At 38.2% G+C, this 22,637-nt stretch overlaps 1 protein-coding gene across 4 annotated transcripts in view; it reads left to right on the top strand.

Annotated features, from left to right (window-relative positions):
- CDADC1 (cytidine and dCMP deaminase domain containing 1) overlaps positions 1 to 22,637 on the top strand; it is a 45,487-nt gene that overhangs the window by 5,450 nt on the left and 17,400 nt on the right. For 3 of the 4 annotated variants that reach the window (XM_044249711.1, XM_044249710.1, XM_044249709.1), the window contains exons 3-6: positions 2,495 to 2,569; positions 11,328 to 11,505; positions 15,898 to 16,467; positions 22,044 to 22,093. In XM_044249711.1, the coding sequence (XP_044105646.1) occupies positions 2,495 to 2,569; positions 11,328 to 11,505; positions 15,898 to 16,467; positions 22,044 to 22,093 (873 nt within the window). The remainder of the gene's footprint in view (positions 1 to 2,494; positions 2,570 to 11,327; positions 11,506 to 15,897; positions 16,468 to 22,043; positions 22,094 to 22,637) is intronic. The other variant, XM_044249712.1, reaches the window with a different exon arrangement.

Raw genomic sequence — 22,637 nt, 5'->3', positions numbered from 1 at the left:
TGATGTACCATGTATATTCCCTTAGTACTGGACATTTAGATTGTCATTCATTTTTACCAGCTTCAATGTATTTTAACTTAAAACCACTTCTCTTTTTTTTTTTTTTTTAAAGATTTTACTTATTTATTTGACAGAGACCACAGTAAGCAGAGAGGCAGGAAGAAAGAGGAGGAAGCAGGCTCCATGCTGAGCAGAGAGCCCAATGAGGGGCTCGATCCCAGGACCCTGGGATCATGACCTGAGCTGAAGGCAGAGGCTTTAACCCACTGAGCCATCCAGGCGCCCCTTCTAAATATGACTGATATCTGAGATTTTCTGTGTTGTAAAATATTTATACTGTATGGATGCTCTTTGAGGATTGTTCAGCAGAGTTTACATTAAGTATAAAATCCAATAATTTTTAAGAATCCAGCCCAAAATTAGAAAAGTGAGTTGGGAAAGAAACTAATTATTTTTGAGACTTCTTGGGAAAAGCACAGCTAACTCAAAGTTTTAGAACAGAAGTCAGCACTACTGAAAATGGCCATTGTTTCGAAATAATAATCTCTCCTATTGGTTCATAGCTTTTCATTTTAGTTAAGTTAAGCATACCTAAATTGCCTGAATGTTACTGTAAAGTAAGAACTAGAATAAGTGTATCGTTGCCTCATTTTTTTTCTTTTTAAGATTTTATGATTTATTTGACAGAGAGAGAGAGATCATAAGTAGGCAGAGAGGCAGACAGGCGGTGGAGGGGGAAGCAGGCTCCCTACTGAGCAGAGAGCCCAACACAGGGCTCAATTCCAGGACTCTGAGATCATGACCTGGGCCAAAGGCAAAGGCTTAACCCACTGAGCCACCTAGGCACTCCGCCTCATTTTTTACATATCAGTTACTGTCCCTCTCACCCAGTTCTTCCCATTGTGTACTCATTGTACTTTTCCAGAACAGTAGCAGGATAACGTAATGGTTAAGACAATGGACTTGGGGCTCAGGTCCTGGTTTTCCCATTGACTAGCTACAGAGTTATTTAATCACTCTCAGCCACAATTTCTTCATTTCTAAAATGGAAACAATAGGGGATACTTTGTAAAGTTATGAGGATTAAATGAGATAGTTTAGAGCCTGGTGCTTGGGAAACACTGTTAGGTACTTTATTATTATCACTTATGTAATAATCATCATCACCACTACTACCATCTCCCTCCTACCATTCTACTACCAAGATCATCACTTTTCCACTTCCTGTTCTGCTGGGATAAAATGTGATTCCTAGGATATGGCTTTTCTTGTAAACTTTTTAGAGGTTTTTTTTTTTTTCCTAGCATCCAACATTTGTTTCAGAAGACAGAGTTCAAACATTCCCACTTTCAAACTTTCTCCAGTTTATTACATATCCCATCTACCTTCGGGCTCACAGAATCCTGCTGTATCATTTTGTGTCAATAATCTGCTCACTTCCTAGTCACTTTCCTGTGTCTATAAGGGCTGCATCCTTAGCAAGTAGGTTTGTGGCTGGCACATAGCAAGGATTCAGTAAATATTGTTGAATTAATAAATGAAGGAGTTTAGCCCTGACTCAAAACTTTCTACTTCAAGTTTACTTTTAGAAAGACTTGTGTACTTCGTATGTTAGTGTCCTATTGCTTCTGTAACAAATTACCACAAAGTTGGTGACTTAAAACACACATTATATATAGTTATTATCCTGCAGTTCTGGAAATCAGAACCCCAAAATGGGTCTTACTGGACTGAAATCAGAGTGTCAGCAGGACTGTTTTCCTCTTGGAGGCTTGAAGGAGTTTCCATTTCCTTGTCTTTCCCAGTTTCTAGAAGCTCCCCAGTTGCCTTGGCCCATGAACTTTTTCCTCCATCTGTAAAGCCAGAAGTGGCAGACTGAGTCTCGGGCTGCATCACGCTGGTACTGATGTGCCTCTCTTTCACTTTTAAGGACTCTTGTGATTACAGTGGGTCCACCCAGATAATCCTCCCCATCTCAGGGTCAGATGATGAGCAGCCTTAATTCCATCTACAGTCTTGCCATAGTAACATAAACAGAACCATAGTCTCCAGGGACTGGGACAGGCAAGTCTTTGGGGGACCATCATTCTGCCTACCATATCTAATGCCTTAGCTGCATAGTTTCCATATCTTCCCAATTGCAGTTAATATACCCTTACTCCCATTTAGCCCTTTTAAGTTATGGCCACATTCTAGACTGTTCCTTAAAACTGCCCAACTCCAAATCTTTAACTACAGAATTTTATTTTCTGACCACAAGTTTCAGTACTTCTGTATTTTGGAAAAGTATGGAGGGGACTATATATGTAAAGGCATTATATACTAGGTTAAGTAGTCTGACCTTGAACCTGAAAAAAGGGTGAAGTCAATGCACTTTCATCAGGAAGAAAAAAAATGATTTAAAACCAAGAAAACCAGCCTTCAAATAGGAAATACTGAATTAATTCTATGTTTTGTGCACTAATTTCCCCCCCCTTAATCTGCTTTGAATTAGGACAAGGAAGAGGGAAAGCATGGACCCTTAGGAGATAATGAAGAGATGGCCAGGATATCTACTGACAAAAAACAGGTGAATTTTTTAAAAATTTTAAAAAGACATTTGTAATAACAAAGCAAAAACAATGGTATAAAGTAGAATAAAAGTCCTTCTTATACTCAAGTTTCCCATTTCTACTTCCAAGGCATGTTCTTACATACCTTTCATATTCTAAAAGTTTCAATGCATTTACAAGAATATACATGTCTCTCCTGTAAAAAGGAAAACAAATCCAAATTGTTGTATGATATGCTCCTACGTCTTTTTTTTTAATTTTTAAATTCAGTTCCTGATACATTTCCATACTAGTTTGCATAAATGTTGTTGAGAAACACACGGTTCTCTTGTACTCCCAACACATCTTGCTGGTTCAAAGTATGCAAGACCCTAACTGCTCTTTCTCTAGCCATTTCTTGGAGTTGTGTTTGTAGCAAGCAACCTTGAAGGTTGAGCTGATGTCTTCCTCTGGGACAGAGAGGAGGTTTGCTTACTGTCTGTGATAAAACAGCAGTGCCCAGGCTTAGTGTTCCTTTCCTATAACACCACCCACTTCCTGTCTCGGAATCCCTCTGGGCCATCTGCATGACCCCCGTGGGACTTGTAGGCAAGGGAAACATCACACACATGGTGCTGATTCTGCTTGCTGCACTGTGAATGATCAGGTTGTCTCTGACCCTGGAGCTTCATGTGTTCTGCCAGTATCTGTGAAACACTAGTGGGCTAATTTACTAGAAGGGTAAACTCAGACCCAGACCTGATAAGATGAACTTTGTTCTTTTTAATATTGCATAGTATTTCCTTGTTATTTTAATCTTCTGAGTTTTCCAGAGAGATTCTAATTTATTGGGTGTCTAGTGGAGACAAAACAAGTATATTATGAAAAAAGTTACCTTCATGATTCTGATGTACATTCCTGGAGATCTCCTGATAAGTTCTGAGAGTGAGTCTCTAAAATCCCCAACAAGAATGTAGAAATAATTTGTCTCTGAATATTTAGATGTTTTTAATTTTAAGAAAGGCAAAGACAAAAAAAATAGTGACTCACCACTTAATATACTAGTTTGTTGCTTAAATTGTAATGTAAAACCCTGTGACTAAGATAACACAGGACTTGCCAAGATGTTAGGGAAGTGACGCATTCGGGATCCAGAATGGTGATTCACTGAAAAGATATAGTCTCCTGGGAGTTGCAGTGAGTGGAAGTGCAAAATGAAATGCAACTTAGGCTTTTATTTGCTTTGTTTTGTTTTAAGTTTGGGATTTAAAAATCTTTATCTCAAACTTGACATTTTGACCTTAGTTAAAATTGAAAGATAAAAGATATTTTCTGAGGTGAAGAGGACTCTAGACAAAAAAGTGACAAATTAAACTTAGCCTAAAAGTTTGTTCGTTCTTTGTTGTTGTTTGTTTTGTCTCTGTGCCTATGCTGAGGGGCGGAGGAGGGATAAAAGATTGTTCTAATAATAAATTGATGAGCATACTTCCCGCTTATGAGGAATAGTGTTGGGTTTTGGGGTCTTTTTTAGGAATTGTTTTTTAATATTATTTATTTAGAAAGAGAGAGAACACAAGCAGGGGGAGCTGCAGAGGGAGAGGGAGAAGCAGACTACCTCCTGAGCAGGGAGCCCAATGCAGGACTCGACCCCAGGAACCCTGGGATCATGACCTCAGCCAAAGGCAGAGGCTAAACTGACTGAGCCACCCAGGCGCCCTAGGGATAGTTTTTTAAAAAGTCTTTTGTGGCCAAGGTTTCTGGCTTTATTTCTGTTTGCTTAGCTACTGAGAAAATCTAAAGCTAAAATCTTTAATTGCAGCCATTTCCATTTGTCACAATTGGTTCATTTTATTTTATTATTATTATTTTTAATTTTTTAATTTCTTTTCAGCGTAACAGTATTCATTGTTTTTGCACCACACCCAGTGCTCATGCAATCCGTGCCCTCCCTAATACCCACCACCTGGTTCCCCAACCTCCCACCCCCACCGCCACCCCTTCAAAACCCTCAGGTGGTTTTTCAGAGTCCATAGTTATTTTATTTTATTTTTTAAACTATTTTTTTTTAAAGTAATATCTACACCCAGCGTGGGGCTTAAACACACAGCCCCAAGATCAAGAGTTGCATGCTTCACCAAACAAGCCAGCCAGGTGCCCCACAATTAGTTCATTTTAATAAAATGAACTCTAGCATGCTGAGATCTCTCGATATGGCTTTATTAGTTATTTTCCAAAGTTGTAATTTAAAAAGAAAAACTCACTGGAATTATTCAGAAGTAGATACTAACATATACTTTGTATTTGGGGAACATAAAACTCAAGAAATTCTGGGATGGGAAGGGGAAAGGGCTTATAAGTTCACGGTAAATTTAAAGCTTGTTTTAAAGGCCAATATAGATCTTTCATGTTTTAGATTTATTTTTGGAAGTATATTTTGCAAAGGACAGATTTTTGTATTCCTTTTAAATGTCTTTATAGTTTAGGAAGTGGTTAGTTAACTCAGAAAAGGAATTCTATAAACTTTTCTCTATTCTTTCTTTTTAGACATTTTATAAAATATCATTCTCCGTAGTTGCAAACATTTATACTCATAACTAAAACTGAAACTTGACTGTTTTGGTTAATAAAGCTCTGGTCTGTACTTTAATTTCAAGATGTGTCCTCTTGGGGATAACTGTAGACTGAAGCCCTTTGAAAGGGAGTAGGGAATAACGGGTACCCTTTTCTCAGCCTAAGTTCCCCAAGTACTGTAATAATCAGTCCCAAACCCAAAGATTGGATTTACATTCCCTACCTCAGAGCCCTTTCCTGTGAAAATGGTATAGACTATTTTGTCTACATAGAACTTATTTTTAAGTTCTATGTTTCACCTTACACAGAACTGATTTTTAACTTAGTCCATTTTATTTGACATTAATATTGTCACACCAACTTTTTTAGTTAATATCTGTGTAGGTAAGGACACGTTACGTTTAAAGTAACACCTCTTTAGAATGCCAGCCTCCAGGGCTTGGAAGCAGAGTCAGCCCAGTCCCCTACATGGGTGGGATACTGCTCAGGTAGCTCAGACTTACTGCTCTGGCTTTGAGTTCTCTTCATTTGTAACACCTGAGAAGGTGTCTTCCTTTCTTTTGAGCTTGACTATGCATTTAAAACTTTTTTGTAGGGGCATCTGGGTGGCTAAGTCCTTAAGTGTCTGCCTTTGGCTCAGGTCATGATCCCAGAGTCCTGGGATCAAGGTGCACATCTGGCTCCTTGTTCAGTGGGGAGCCTGCTTCTTCCTCTCCTACTCCCCCTGCTTGTGTTCCCTCTCCCTCTGTCAAATAAATAAACAAATAAAAGTCTTTAAAAAAAAAAAAACTTTTTGTAAATAATCTACGTATTTGTAGAAGGTGGGACCTACCCACATTAGTCTAGACTGCCATAGTGTGAAAAATTGGGAGAGTCAGTTTTTAGAAAGAAGTTGAGAACTATCTTTATTTAGTATTTGAAATATTTTAAAAATTTAAGATGACCTTGCTTTATTTCTGCCTTTTACCATCTGTGGGTCTTTCAGAAAGCCACATAATCTCTTTGGGCTTCACTTATCCATGTATAAAACCACAGGGTTTCCTACATTTTTTTGTTATTACCACATAGAAGCTTAACACTAAATAGTTATAGACTGGATGCTGTAAGAAACAAGTCAAATCAACTTGGTTCTCACCCTTTCCTAGGTTAAAGTGTATTTATTTTTCAGTCAGAAAAATTAATGGATAATTAAATGGTTCATTGTTTAGTTAAGAATGCCTAGATTTAGAAAATTTCTGGTATAAAGCCAACATTAAACTTTCAGAAAAGTCTTTGGACCTAATGAGAAATGTGCTTTTGTTCAAACTGGGTTCAGATCAAGAACTAAATAGAACTTTTATTTTATTAATAAATCAAGTATAATCTGTGATATAATCATTAGATATGTTAAAAAAAACAAAGTTCAACTGAGTAAACTTAAAGATCTAATTGCTTTATTCAATGATTCATGAATCAGGCAGCATCCCCTCTAGTAAATAGAGAGGAGCTCTTCCTCACTGCAAAAAGGGGAGGCTTCTACAGGCAGACCAGGCAGGAACAGGGAGTGTCTAGCAAAAAGTGGATAGTTTCAGGCAGGGTTACCTTCCTTTGGGGAACTGCAGGAGTTTATCAGGTGGATTTCCTCACTAGCTGACCAGGAAATTCAGTCTGACTGGTTAAGGTTATATTCCTGGGAGCGGCCAAAGCCTCAGTTAGGTGAGGCATTAAGTCTCATGAGGTCTGATGGTGTGGGCTTAGCATGAGTGACTCCACTTGGGGCCTGCTGTTGGTTGCTGAGACCCCTCTCCCTGAGAGATGTGATCAAAACTTAAGGCATTCGTGCCATCCCTGGCTGTTGCTCTGAAATTCTTTGAGTTTTTGTTGATCCTCTATGGTGGTATTCATAGGACATGAGTTTTAGTTTTGTTTTCGCTGTGTTTTTTTTTGTTTGTTTGTTTTTTGTTTTTCGAATCTTTGTGGTATTCACAGACCATGACTTCAAGTTCACATTTTTAAAGGCAGTCATTCTCTTCATTCCTTTTCTGATGTTCCAGTCTCAGGTAAATGATTTGTTTGGTGGTTAGTGGCTGCGAACACACATTTAAAGCTGTATTTGAGAGAATACAGCAAACCAGAGAGACCACTATGATTATTACAAGCAGGGTAGTCCCCAATATCTAGAGTGTGTTTCGAGCTGCAGTCCCCAACACCCAAACCAGTCAAAATTAAGAAAGTTAAAGGAAGACCCTACTGTAGGAGTCACTTTCTTAAGCCAGGTGGCTCATTCGGTGGTTTCACAGCTGAGTTTCAGCTTTCCCACAGCATTAATCCATGTGCAGCAAGTGGTGTTAGTCACAGTACAGACAGCTCCTTGTTCAGCCAAAAAATAATCAAGGGCCATCCCATTACCAAGAACAGCTTTGGTCAGAGGGCCCAAGGATTTTGTTGGGCAGCTGTTTTTTAAACAGCAGATTCTGTAATACTTTGAAGAGTTAAGGAAAATTTCCTGATCATAGCCTCATTCATACTCACTCCTAACCAGGGAAGGGAGTTAATTTTTAATCATGTATGCCTCCTGTAATTCCTTTTTGAGTCTTGGCTCAGAACTGGAATGGTAACAGCCAGGGAACCAGTACAATTTAAGGGGCTTAGACTGTACAGGCAGTTTTTACTCTGGTTGCTCTTGCCTTGTGTCCCTTCCTTTGTACAGAGCTTGGATGAATGTTTCCCTGGGTTTGGGGTTGTTAACAAGAGACAGGGTTTGTTCTGGAGAAATAGGTGTTGGAAATCAGGGAGAAGTTTGTGACAGGCAGAACTGCAGAATCACCAGCATCAGGGCAAGTTCAACAGTCATTTGGAAGTTGGATTAACAATGACCCGAGATACAGGGCCAAAGCAAGGCAAAATATGGACAAAATCATAAGGACCTTCATGCTGTAAGAATTAGGAAAAAGGATGGTCAGAGAGGGAAAGAGGAATGGAAAGAAATGTTCTTGATCCCACATTTTGGGAGAGAAAGCAGTGGAGAAGACATTTAACATTTATATTTGTCCATGACAAACAATTTTATGAAAGCTGTGAACTAAATTCTGGGCAAGGGAGCTTCTGTAGCAGTTTGTATTTATAATACACCTCCACCCTCTCCCCTTTTTTTCTTTAGTCTTAGGAATTGGGGATGGTTTAGATTAGAGTTCCTGGGGAAGATCCGGTAAAACATGTGCATCTCAAAGGCACAGGGAAAGAATGTTAAGTTCCTCCAAAACAATTTATAAGCCTTTTGAGATAAATATGGGAGGTTTGGGGATTGGTAAAAAGAATAGGTGGATTTTGAATTGTTTCTAGAGCTGCATTTCTGGTTCTGTAAAGATCTGTAAGATAAGAACAGTTGCTTTTAATTTCTCAAGGAATTGGGTTGTAACTTAAATGACATCATAGGTTGGTCCCCCATCCAACCACATTATCTTCAATTTGCTTTTTTATATCAGGGAAAATATTTCCAACTCAAGATGGAAATCAAAAGATTTCTGTATTACAGATTTAGAGCTCTTTGTCATTGTAATTTTTTAGTAAATCCATAAAAGCGTGAGAAGGTTTTTACTTTTCCTCTGGGTTCATAGTTTTTTATTTTAGCTTAGGGGAGAATGCCTAAGAAAAACTCTGATCAGGCTTTGAATATCAGCTTTTAATCTGGCCAACTTCTGACCACAGGACAAGCTACTTAAAAAAACTCCTTTTAAGTATCGTATCAATTTTCAGCTGAGACAAACAGTAAATATTCCTGACAGTATTAAATAACCCCCTGGACTCAAAGGCGTCCACAGAGAGGGCTCAAAAGATTTTTTTTTTTTTCCTCTCTTTCTTTCTCTCTCTCTCGCTTTCTCTTTCTCTCTACCGGTTACTGTAGACAGAGATCCAGGAGAGCTGACTTTGGCCAGTTTTTCCTAGGATCCCTCAGCAGACTTGTAGTGAGGTGTAAAGTCGGTGTAGCTTTGGTATATATCAATTTTGTCAAGGTTTTCAAATCATTTTCATTTCATTTTCCCTTGGCCTTTTAAGGGAATAAGGTAACAATTTACCTGACACTTCCTTGGAGCCCTGTCAACCCTCCTTCAAGGCTAGTTCTAGGGGTCTCTGTAAGGCTACCTACTTGGTGGACTTTTGTTTATGGTCTTGTAGTCTCCTGAAGATTGGAAAGAAGATTGAGGCAGAGGATTACTAGAATGAATGTATACTCAATTAAAGGAGGATAGAGGGTGACAGTAGGAGTTACCTCAGTCTTAGAGTTCTGTTGTATATACCTCTTGTGTCTTTAATTTTTCACAAGGGATTTGCAACAAATCTTTCAGTGAAGGTATTTTGGAATTTTGAAGCCTTTTGGAGCCTTCTGCATGCCAGTTAAAACAGGTATATACCACTGTGTTTGTTTGATTTGGAAACCCTTTCTTCTTGAATGATCTTATCTAACTGGACCATTCCTCACCATGTCCCATCTCATTCTAGGCTGTTAGTTATCTGAGGGCTTCTAGCAGTTTGGTAGGACTCTAGCCAGAAACGGAGTTTAACCCATATTTTCTCTCCAGCGGTAGTTAGTGGTAAAGGAGGTACAACCTACATTTCTGTCTGGCCGTATCTTGGGGTCCCCAACCTGATGGTTGTTACCAAGCCAACTTCTTAGGGTACAAAAAAGCTTAGGAGGATTTTGTCATTTTGTAGATACTTTTAGCTTCTAGGATTATAATTTTTAGATTTATAATAAGTAAGGGTGCCAGAAGGTGGTATGCTTTGGAATTTAAGGATCTCTCTCTCTCTCTCTCTCTTTTTTTTTTTTTTTCGATTTTATTCTAGAGAGAAAGAAAGAGTGGGGGGAGGAGCAGAGAGAGAGGGACAAGCAGACTCCACACTCAGCATGGACCCTGATACAGGGCTCAATCTCAGGACCCTAAGATCATGTCCTGAGCTGAAACCAAGAGTCAGATGATCAACTGACTGAGCCACCCAGGCACTCCTCTATCTGTCTTCCTATCTATCTATCTATCTATCTATCTGTCTATCTATCTACTTACTTTTAAGCTAAGTGGGTTTCTCAGAGCCAAACTAATAGCTAAGAGGAACATGCTGCTGTACCGGGGTTGGGAGTTGTGTGGTGTTTTACCCTATACCTAATTGCATCAAAATTTTCTTGAGGTTGGCGGGTGACCTAGTGTCATTGTAACCCACTCTATGACTAGCTTATCCTAACACGGGATTCTTAGAGTTCAGTGGCAATTGCTCTAACAGCTTTTAAGTGCTTAACCCCTGTCCACCAATTTGGCAGCTTTTGGTCAGCCAAGAGTCCGATTAGCAGTAGCTTTTACCTACACAATGTAAGACAGACATGCTCACCTTAACATACCAGCAGTAATCAAGAGATTTTAGCTTAACCTGACCAAAAGAAGGCCTTGTGCACACCACTATCAATTCTTAACATGCAATCTGGGACTGGGAAAAGGACTGAACCAGCACTCCTCAACAAATAGGGACTATAGCCTGGGATTCCACACAATGGGGAGTTATAGACTGAACCACAAGGAGTTCTCAATATGGAATCTGGGGGCTAAGTCAAGGGGTGGGGGTTCCAATCAAATGGGGGATTTTGGACTGGAAAACCAATCGGATTAAGAGCTCAGTGCAAAGACATTTAAGCCCAGAACCAAGAGAAACTCACCTATGGCCCTTAGATATGGCAAGAAAGACAGAGGGTATCATGCTTGTGTTTCTTGTTGTCCCTGAAGCCATCAGGAATTTTCCTTTGTATCCAGATGTTTCCACCAAATCTGTTAAAAACCAAAGTTCAACTGAGTAAACTTAAAGATCTAATTGCTTTATTCAACGATTCGTGAATCATACAGCATCTCTAGTAAATAGGGAGGGGCTCTTCATCACTGCAAAAAGGGGAGGCTTCTATAGGCCTCTACGGACTTCTACAAACGGGACAGGAAAAGGAAGTGTCTAGCAAAAAATGGATTGTTTCAGGCAGAGTTACGCTCCTTCGGGGGGCTGCTGGAGTTTATCAGGTGGATTTCCTCACTAGCTGACCAGGAAATTTCAGTCTGACTGGTTAAGGTTATATTCCTGGGAGAGGCCAAAACTGCAACTAGGTATTAAATCTCAGTCCAATGATGTGGACTTAGCTCGAGTGACTCCATTTGGGGCTTTTTAAAAATAGATGTTAGCACTAATACAATATTATTTTGTATTTTAATGTAGGTGAAGAGAACTGGTCTTGTGGTGGTGAAAAACACGAAAATTGTTGGTCTCCACTGTTCTAGTGAAGATTTACATGCTGGAAAAATTGCTCTTATAAAACATGGGTCAAGGCTGAAAAACTGTGATCTTTATTTTTCCAGAAAACCCTGTTCTGCTTGTTTGAAAATGATTGTAAATGGTAAGTGTAGATAAGGCTTGGTTGGGGATTAATAGTATTTATCTAAGAATAACCAAGATAAATTGCCTAAATACCACTATCATTTAGAAATATGAATACATATCAGAATATAGTTTGATACTAAGAAAAGTCAAAAAACACGGATTCTGGTCTCAGCCCTGTCACTGTTTAGATGAGCCTTTGTGTATTAGTAGACTAATGCTAGCTACTATAATAAACACCGAAATTTCAGTGGCTTAATATACTAGACCTTTATCACCCATGTAATAGTCCAACGTAGGTGTTGCTGAACAGCAGGCGGTTTTTCTCCATGTGGCTGTTTCATGGGTGTAGGCATCTTCTGTGTTTTGCTACTGTTGTCTTCCAGAGCCTTGAGTCTTTTGCATCCAGAGGTAGACTGAGACAGAGAATAGAGAAGGCACACTGCTCCTAAAAACTAAAAATGCTGGCCTGGAAGTCACTTGCATCATTTCTGTTCCCATCCACTGTGAGCTCTGTAGCTCCTGTCTGAGCAGCTGTCTCCCAGGGACTGCTCTGTACTTTGGACAGAGAAGCACAAATTATTAATGTTTAACTATCCATCTCTGCTACACCAGGCTGCTCACTAAAGCTATGCTTATGATTCTGTTTTGTATCCAGGTAAGTATGCATACCATTCTCCCATTTTAAATATATTACATCTTTTACATAGGCACTATGATGTTGTGACTTAGAATATGAGTTATATATTTGGTCTTCATCCCATTCCTGGTACAAAGCAAATAAAACCCTTGGAATTTCCTGGGTGATGAGGGTGATAAAGGTGTCTTTTGTTATTCTTAACAAGCCCCCTTCAGCCACACTTGAGTTTGTTAGTGAAGGGACTTTTGGGAAGCCCCATAAATGGGAGCCCGCTTGTCAGCAGAACCAACCAGGTAATTAAAGGGTTGGCGCTTTCAGTCTCACTTCTCAGACCTCTGAGGTTTGAGTTCAGTTACCAATGGCCAATAATTTAATCGTTCATGCCTATGTAATGAGGACTCCTCCTCCAAAAAGAGCAGGTTTGGAGAGCTTCTGGAGAAGAAAAGGCTTATATAGTTTTTTGTTTGTTTAAAGATTTTATTTGTTTGACAGAGAGAGAGCATAAGCAGGGGGAGCGGCAGACAGAGGGAAAGGGAGAAGCAAGCTCCCCGCTGAGCCAGGAGCAGATGTGGGGGTCAATCCCAGAACCCTGCGACCATGACCTGAGTTGAAGGCAGATGCTTAACCAACTGAGCCACCCAGGCATCCCAAACAAGGCTTAAACAGTTTTAATCCATTCCCTCAATTTTCTGCTTGGGTTATTTGTTACAACTTAATGTAACACATCATCTAGTACCAAATGAGTGATAAAGGCTGTTAAGTGATAAATGAATTGAGGGGTAAAATGATCTATACAGGTTGTCGTGTAATGAAAGGCTGGGGCTTAAACTGGATCTTGATGGGTCAGATGGAGAGGAAGAAGAACACATTCCATGGGAGCAGCACATGCGGGATCATTGGTTTGTGAGAAGCAAGGTTCTGGGGTCAGTGTTCATAATGGAGAAATACTCTTGGAAAGAGAATCATTTCAGGCCCCCAGCTATGTTCTTCTCTTTCTTTTTCTGGGGAGCCCGTAACTCTTTAGGCTTATATTATAAACTGAATTATTCACTTTTTTTTTCATGGAACACTGCGAACAGACAAACTGTGTGGCAGATGTTCTCTCAGAAAGGAATAAGTGAACCTATCACTCCTAAGAAAACTGACAGTATTTGTTGCCAATGATAAAGTTTGAGTCTTCAAGTGAAAATTAGAATTTTGAAAAAGTTACATCCACCGTCATGAGCTTACAGCTTCCTAACACTTAAGACCAACACTAAGACTCTAATGATGTAATATTAATGATGGTCATGCTAACGAACAGTACTTTGTCTTAATATCGTAAAGTCGGTAAACCAGTATTTTCCAAAAGACCAACGTAGGATGCTACAAAATCATGCATGAGTGAGAGAGCCATTGTAAGTGCACAGTAAACCAATGGACTTTAACATAGTTGTATGGAAAGTTTGTTGATATATTTCAGATTTCATACTGTAACTTTTAGAAATTACCCCTCAAATTTTTATGTAGTGTCAAAGAGGAATATTCAGTTATCTGAAATGTGTGTTAAAATCCTCCTTTTTCAACTATACATGTGTGTGGAGCTGAACACTTTTCATATACTTCAGTGAAAACAACCTATCACAGCAGATTGAAAGCAGGAGCAGATTTGAGAATCCAGCTGTCTTCTATTAAGCCAGATAATAATAAAGAATTTTGTAAACATTTAAAACAATGCCATTCTTCTCAACTAGTTTTTCTGCTGTTTTGGAAAATAGTTATTTTTTATTAAACTGTGTTATATTAAAGTATAGTAGGTTCTCTATTGTTGTTTTTAATGAATTAAAAAATATTTTTTTGAAATTGTTTTAAGTTTCTAATATAATAAATATCAGTAGGTATAATCTATATAAACAGAGCTCTTTGGGGTCCTCAATAATTTTTAAGAGTATAACAAGTTCTGAAACCAAAACATTTGGAAACCCCTGCTGTAGCATTTGCCAGTGGTACATGAACATTTGTTCAAAGACTAGTCATCCCCTCTTCTTCTTAAATCAGGATTGCTAGAAGCAAACCAGATGCTTAGGTAAAAGATTGACTATCACCACTGAGTAGAAAATGGATTGTAAGAACTCCAACAGAGGGAAGGTGAAATGCAGCCAGAGGAAACGTTCTGATATCAGCTCTGAGCCTTCAAAGCTGATTTATAACCCAAGCTACAGTAAGAGTCAGGATGAGCAGGGTGTAGATAGAAATGTGTGTTTGTTCAACTAAGACTTCTTAATTCATCTATTACTTGGAATGCAGGACACTCTGTGGGCCATCTGTCTTTTCCCTTCTGGGCACAATCATAAAAATCTGTCCTAGCTGAAATTCCATGAGATAACTAGCAAAGGGGTCTCTTTGTAAAATACTAATCAATTGATAAACATTTGAGTGCTTAACCCTGTGTAAGGGATCGAATTGTTCCCTCTCAAATATAAACTATTTTTTTCATCTGTTTGTTATCTAGTTTTATTTTCTCTTTTGTAAATTGTCTGATCATATTGTTTTTTTGTTTTTTTGTGTTTTTTTTTTGATCATATTGTTTTGTCTGTCTTGAGGCCTTATTGTTCTTGTCACTTCTTATGTATTGTTAATGAATTACAGTTTTTTCTCTACATTAAAGATTACTAACCTTCTGTCACATTAATTGAAAAGAAATTGTTTTGTCTTTAATTTTGTGGGCTTAAAGAAATTGATATTGCTCCCCACCCCCCAACACATTCATATAAACTGCTGCCCTCACATTCTTTTGGCCATTTAGGTTTTTTCTATATGTCTACTATTTATTTATTTACTTACTTGAGAGAGAAAGAATGAGCAGGGGCTGGGGGCGGGAGTAGAAGCAGAGGGAGAGGGAGAAGGGTACTCTGTGCTGAGCAGGGAGCCCAACACAGGAGCTAGATCCCTGGACCCCAGGTGAGCCAAAGGTAACACTTAACTGACTGAGCCACCCAGACACCCCTATGTTTTTACTGTTTTAAACAGTGCTGCACTAGATATACATGCATGATTTTGTTTGTTTGTTTCAATTTAGAATTTTTCTTTTTTTTTTTTTTTTTAGAATAGCTTCCCAAAGGAAGAATTCCGACCATAGGTACATTTTTAATGTATGGATGAATTGTTTATTTCAGATACGAAACTCTCAACAATATCAGTTGTCAGCTATGATCTTTCTAAAAGCAGCCATTTGATTACTTATAGGACTACAGTATGTAGTTCTGGTGCTGGGCTTTGGGACCACACTGAGCAAAGCCTGTGATTCCACAAATATCTTCCAAGCACCCATCTTTTCCCATAAAGGGCTATATAACAAATCTCTTAGGCTTTGCAGACAATATGGTGTCTGTACAGGTACTCAACTCCACTACTTCATTGTAGTGCAAAAGCAGACAGAGGCTATGTCAATGAATGGGTGAGTCTGTGTTCCGGTAAAACTTCATGGACACTGAAATCTGAATTTCATAAAATGTTCATTTGTCACAAAATATTATTCTTTTGATTTTTCCAACTATTTAAAACTATAAAACCCATTCTTAACCTACAAGCTGGGAAAAAAAACAGGCAGCGGGACAGATTTGGCCTCTGGGCCGTAGTTTGCCAACGCTTGGGCTATATTATAGTTGACTTCATAATAGACATTTATTATATTGGGACCGCTGGATCTACCACAATGATAAGGTGGATTTATTAAGAAAGCCCTTAATTTCAACATGGATCTGATAACTGCCTTTCGTATTTTTTTTTCAGCTGGAGTTAACCGAATTTCATACTGGCCTGCTGATCCAGAAATAAGTTTGCTTACTGAGGATTCTAGTTCTGAAGATGCCAAGTTAGATGCCAAAGCGGTGGAAAGATTGAAGTCAAACAGTCGGGCCCATGTGTGTGTCTTACTTCAGCCTTTGGTGTGTTATATGGTGCAGTTTGTAGAGGAGACCTCTTACAAATGTGACTTTATTCAAAAAATTGCAAAAACATTGCCGGATGCTAACGTTGACTTTTATTCTGAATGTAAACAAGAAAGAATAAAAGAATATGAAATGTTATTTTTGGTTTCAAATGAAGAAATGCATAAGCAAATACTGATGACTATAGGCTTGGAGAACCTATGTGAAAATCCATACTTTAGCAATCTAAGACAAAACATGAAAGACCTTATCCTACTCTTGGCCACAGTAGCTTCCAGTGTGCCCAACTTTAAGCACTACGGATTTTATTGTGGTAATACCGAACAGATTAATGAAATTCACAATCAAAGTTTGCCACAAGAAATTGCAAGGCACTGCATGGTTCAGGCCAGGTTATTGGCATATCGAACTGGTGAGTTATATGCTTAGTGCATAAATTGGGGCTGACTGATTGGGTTGTATTTGTCTCAGAAGTAAAATGGTATTCGTCTCATCTATTGTAGAGTTCATTTACTCTTAGACACTAAGGTCTTGCTGTTCATTATATGTGTGAAGTTAGTGAAACCCTTGAGTAGGCAACTCTTAGAGCAGTTTTAGGATTCCTGTGGCCTTATTTTCAGTGCTACATTTATAAATCAGGGACTGATTATCTAGACCCTTCCACTTCCTGCTTCTGTCATCTCATTAATCACTGAGCCCTCCACTAGAAATGGGACAAAAAGAGAAAGGAGGGAGAACTAAAATCATTCATTTTAGTTGACTTGTCAATATTTTGTATGTATTCAGCATTTAATAAAAACTTTAAAAATTTTTATAACAAAAATATGAATTCAAAATAACAAATAGCTTTGTAGTAAAGGAATATTAAATTCTTCCAGTTGCTGGTATGTCTTTAATCAGCAAGTTGAAAAAGCAGATGTTTTTACTTCATTAAGTTGTCCATGAGTGTATATGTGAAAAAGGAAAGTGTTACTTGGGAATTTTCGTTATTGTGATGAAAGATGGCATCTGTATTTCCAATTATAGAACAATGTTTTCACATCTTACCAAGCATAAGATTTTTCAAAGCAAAATCATGATCACTTTTAAATGTAACTTTGAAAGCAGGGGGAAAAATATAGGCAGGAGGAGCAGTAGAGTAAGTTTTGATGAATGGAGGATATTTTTTATCTTATCCCAAGAAAGAAGGAGAAGAAAGAAAATCACAAGAAAAGGTTCATACAAATGCCACTGGTCTGCAGTATATTCTAAACAAAGACCATAATCAAAGTACTTTCACTAGAATGGAGATTCTCAACTGACAGTATATCAGAATCACCATAAAAAGTTTTTTTTTAAGATTTTATTTATTTATTTGACAGAGAGAGATCACAAGTAGGCAGAGAGGCAGGCAGAGAGAGAGAGGAGGAAGCAGGCTCCCCGCTGAGCAGAGAGCCCGATACAGGACTCAATCCCAGGACCCTGAGATCATGACCTGAGCCGAAGGCAGCGGCTTAACCCACTGAGCCACCCAGGCGCCCCCAGAATCACCATTAAAAATTTTATTAAAAGTACAAATGCTTGAGTTCCAACCCAGACCCACTGAACCGAGTCCGTAAGGATGTGGCCTAGGCCTATGAATTTTTAAAGTTCTCCAAGGGATTCTGATCTTCAGCAGGGTTAATAATCACTCAATTTTTATTAAAGAATTTGGTTCTACTATAGGCACAAACTGTATGATTCCAAACAACTGTTGTGTAAAAGTCTGATTTAATGTCATTATGTTGTATCGTGGGCCATGCACTAGTGTCTTGGCCAAAAAACCAGCTTTCTAAAGAATTTTTCTCTTAACCATTCTGGAAGGACAGAAATAAATGGGAATAGCTGTTACAGCCATAATTCACTAATTCCCCTTTGCTAATAAGAATACAGCTGATTCCAGAGTGAGATGGGCATGCACTGTTCTTTTAATTGATCTCAATATCTCCTCAGTATTCTCATAGGAGAATCATACCATGTATGAATCATGAATCATACCATGTATGAATATAAATACATATGAATATGTATGAATGTGAATCATGAATATGAACCATACCATGTGTGATTCCAGTGTTTGAAGATGTGGTAAAAAAAAAAAAAAGAGGTGGTAATGTATAGATACAAATTCGTCCCCATGTTCTTTATAAGATACTTATAAAGTATCTTATAAATTTGTAATAAATTATAAAGTTATCCACTATTTCTGTGGATAATTATAAAGTTATCCACTATTACTGTGCAGAGTTTTGTACATAACATTGTGCTTTTGCACTTGATGGGTAACTGAAAAGATTTTTCAAGGTTAAATTTTTGATTTTGCGTGACTGTTTGCCTGGAACCCAATCCTGCCTAGGATGCAAGTCTTGGGGATGCAGTCCGCTCCGCTGTCACCTCTTCCGGGGAAGAGAGCCATGTGTTCATCACCGTTTCCTTAGCACTGAAGCACAGTGTGTTGAATGGATAAAGGAAATCTTTTAATATCCAAATGTAGATGGTCCACAATCCCTTCTCCAAAATACTTGGAGCAAGATGAAAAGGAGTCCAGAATTTTTCAGATTTTAGAAAGGTAATATGGTTACCTTTAGAAAGGTAATATGGTATTGTATTGCATATGACACAGCTCTCCAAGAGGGGCCTGAAGCAGTACATTGTAATCAAGCACATACATATGGAGTAAAATGTATGAATATTTGCACTAAATATTTGGTCAGGTGTGGCCACAAAAGAAGTACATCAGGCTGTCCCAAAAAAACATTTGATATAAGGGATTGATAAGGAATTCTCGACTTGTATTCTTCACTGATGATGAATTATAACAGTAACAGTTTATTGAGCACCTGGAATTTGTAAGGCACCGAGCCAGGAAATTTATATATGTATCTCATTGAACACTGAGGACAATCCTGCAAGGTAGCTATCCGCATGATAGTGTGTGCTCCGAATAACCCAGAATTTTAATTTCACTCTGTTCAGTTTGTTTTGACTTTATTTCACAAAGTGAAGACACCATTTCTTTAATCCATTTCATTCAAAAATATGCATGAGTAAAATGAATTCCAAAACCTCTAACAACAGAATTCTAAAAGTAACTAAGAAGTAGATGCCTATTTGCTTTTTGAATGCTGAATAAATAGGATCCCCAGAGATCTTGTTAAAGGACATTTTGAATTAGCAAAAAAGTGACAGTGTTCATTTAGACTCTAGAGGGGGATAGAAGAGAGGAGGACATTGCCTCTTACCCATCTGGTTCAAGTGTGATTTTTTATCTTTTTTGAGTCCTCTTTTCCCTTAGACTAAGTGCTTTCCAAAGCTGAGGATTATGCTTTTCTCCTCAACCACAACTTTGGTGATGAATATAAGCTGGAGTAGCCACAAAAGTGAACTGTTTCAAATCATAACTTGGTGATTCTCAGCTTGCAGTATGCCTGTGAATCAGAGGGGATGCTCATGAAAAGTATGGGTTCCTGAGCCCCGCCTGACTCCTTTGGAGAGGTTGCTTCAGATTTCCATGGGAGCTGGGAGGCCTCCCTTTTAACAAGCCTCCAGTGATTCTGATGAAGTGGGCTATGGACCGCACATGGACATACTCTGATGTGACCCCAGAATCAGGGGCTAAATAGCCACACCCGTGTTCAGAGCCATGGGATAAAGAATTCTCTGACTTTCAGTGATCAGAGTCTCGGGAATTAGGCTCAGTGATTATAAGTTGACCTTTCCTTCAAAGGATGTACAGAGAAAACCTTGTGAATGATCAGATCATGGGGAGCAATTTCTGTAAAAATTACAGATACAAAAAGATTCTTGAGAAATGATCTCATCTGTCATCCAGCCTTGGAGCCATGGGAAATCTCCATCTAGCATGGATGAAATTTATTCTGATCTTAAAAGGCACAGTAAAGGATATTCTGGTGGTGTAACTAGATTTAGCTAGACAGTTAGAGCTGCATACTGATGGAAAATCACATTTTCCCCCTCCTGACAATGTTTAGTCTGTCCCCCGACTGAAACAGAAAAAGTGGCTCCTGAGACTGGAAAAACACAACATGAAAAATACTTGTGCCAATGGTAGGAAAAATAGGCCCTTAGCATGAAGAATTTCTATTTCAGTCTCTCATTTTTTAATTTCAGGTTTATACATATATTAAGCATAATTTTGCTTAAAGATTTTGGTGTTTCAGACAAATATAATCATGTTTTTAGCTTCTGCCACTTGCCTTAGAAATGAGCGTAAAGCTATAATTGTATTCTTTCCCCCACATGTTATATTCTGAAGGTCTTGGAAGGAACAAAATTTTGTTTACACCACAATCTCTTTTATGAATCTCCACTCTAGAACAAGCTTTCCCAATACCCCCCACTCCTCATTTCCTACCTATCACAGCACGGCAAACAAGTGCTTCTGTGTTTGCCCCTTTCTGTCTCCCTCCCACGTCGGACTGTACATTTCACCAATACAGGGACCCTCACCACTGTCTACTTGGGCAGTCAGTGGAGAGAAATCTTTGTTAAGAAATTCTTAACCTCACCACCTGGTGGTGGGTATTATAGAGGGCACGGCTTGCATGGAGCACTGGGTGTGGTGAAAAAATAATGAATACTGTTTTTCTGAAAATAAATAAATTGGAAAAAAAAAAAATTCTTAACCTCAGAGGGAGGAGTAGGTTTCATCTGGAGGGCTACATTTTAGTCACTTGATTTCTTGGCCTGTTTTCTCATTTAGAAAAGGAAATAGCTGCTTTACCTATAGGGTAAAAATGAGATGATGCATAAAAAGTGCTTCAGATAAATTGCACAGATGCTTTGTGATATAATTTTGAAAACCCGAGCTTACTTGAACTGAAGATGGGGGATTTCATTATGTTATCATAACTTCTAAAATTTAACTTATTTATGAAGCAAACTCATTTTGAATGCCCTGGGTAGGATAAAGTTATCACTGGGAGGGATTAACTTTTAGGAAATTATAGGGTAAAACTATAGTTTCATTTACTCCTTACCAATATGAGTAAGTTCAGATGATTGGTACCATCGCTGTGTAAGTGTACCTACTTAACTACATCAGTCCCTTGTTAAGATTTTGATAAATGCTGTTTTTGTTATTAGTGTATAATTGTCTTAGAAATTTGAAACTTATCCTAATACTAGTAGAAAAAGTCAATCCTTGATATGCAGAATTTCTATTTTGGTTTTTTAAAGCTTTCTGTTTCAGATTAATGGTTTTAAAAAATACAGCTTTATTTGTTGCAGAAGTTTGGGTTCTACAAGGAAATTATAATCTCATGTTTATAACTTCTGGCACTTGATTCAAAATGAGCATCATTCACTAATTGCCATTCTTTTCCCCTTCTGGTAAACTCTGAAGGTCAGGAAAGGGTTTTATACACAAATATAAAACAAATAAAAATTTGGTTTTGTTTGTATTAAAAGTTTGAGCTCCTTCTTAGCAAGGACATTTCTGCAAAATGTATTTTCCATGGCTAGAGTGTTTAAAAAATGGTAGAAGACAGATTTGCGTGTTGTGATTTATTGTTACATTAAGTTCATTCGTTCAGAAATTTCTTTTTAAATCAATTTCATCATCTGTTAGAAATAGTCTTTTAGATACTGGCTTAGTGGAGAATCTATAACATTATACTCTGTTCTGGCAGCTTTGAAGTAATCTGACTATGGGCATTGCCATTTTAATGAGCTCTGCATATAGATCATGTGCAACTGGGTTGGTAGTGACCCTGCCTAGTTAATTAGTACCTAATTCCATATTCCATGTGTAAAAGTATTTATTTTAGTGGTAAATTTTTACTAAATAAGTTTATTTAGTAATAAAAATGTATTTCTATAATTAGTGAAGATGTCAAGGATGGTTGCTACATTATGAATTATGTTTCAATAGTATGTATTATTTTTGGAAATGTGTTTCTGAAACTAACAAATTAATCTTTACTGAGTTAAATGTCATTTATCTTTCAGAGGATCATAAAACTGGAGTTGGAGCAGTCATCTGGGCAGAAGGAAAATCTGTAAGTATGAAAACAATTTCTTTAAGTTTTTATTTATTTAAGAAATCTCTACAACAGGGGTGCCTGGTGGCTCTGTGGGTTAAGCCTCTGCCTTCGGCTCAGGTCATGATCTCGGGGTCCTGGAATCGAGCCCCACATCAGGCTCTCTGCTCAGTGGGGAGCCTGCTTCCCACCAACCCAGCCCCCCGCCGCCTGCCTCTCTGCCTACTTGTGATGTCTCTCTCTCTTCAAATAAATAAATAAAATCTTAAAAAAAAAAAAGAAAGAAAGAAATCTCTGCATCCAATGTGGGGCTCAAACTCATGACCCAAAGATTAAGAGTTGTGTGCTCTTCTGACTGAGGCAGCCAGGCATCCCTGGAAATCATTCTTTAGACATTTAACCTTGATTTTGTTTAAACATAGTTTGATCTTAAGTGCATTACATTTTATTGACCCATTGGGGTTAATATTTTGTATGGGTGCTTTTACTAAATTCTATAAACAGTTGATCATTCCTGGGGTGCCTGGGTGGCTCAGTGGATTAAAGCCTCTGCCTTCGGCTC

The sequence above is a fragment of the Neovison vison genome, chromosome 5 (genome assembly GCF_020171115.1).
Source record: "Neovison vison isolate M4711 chromosome 5, ASM_NN_V1, whole genome shotgun sequence".
NCBI lineage: Eukaryota > Metazoa > Chordata > Mammalia > Carnivora > Mustelidae > Neogale > Neogale vison.
This window is presented reverse-complemented; position numbering and strand designations above follow the sequence as displayed.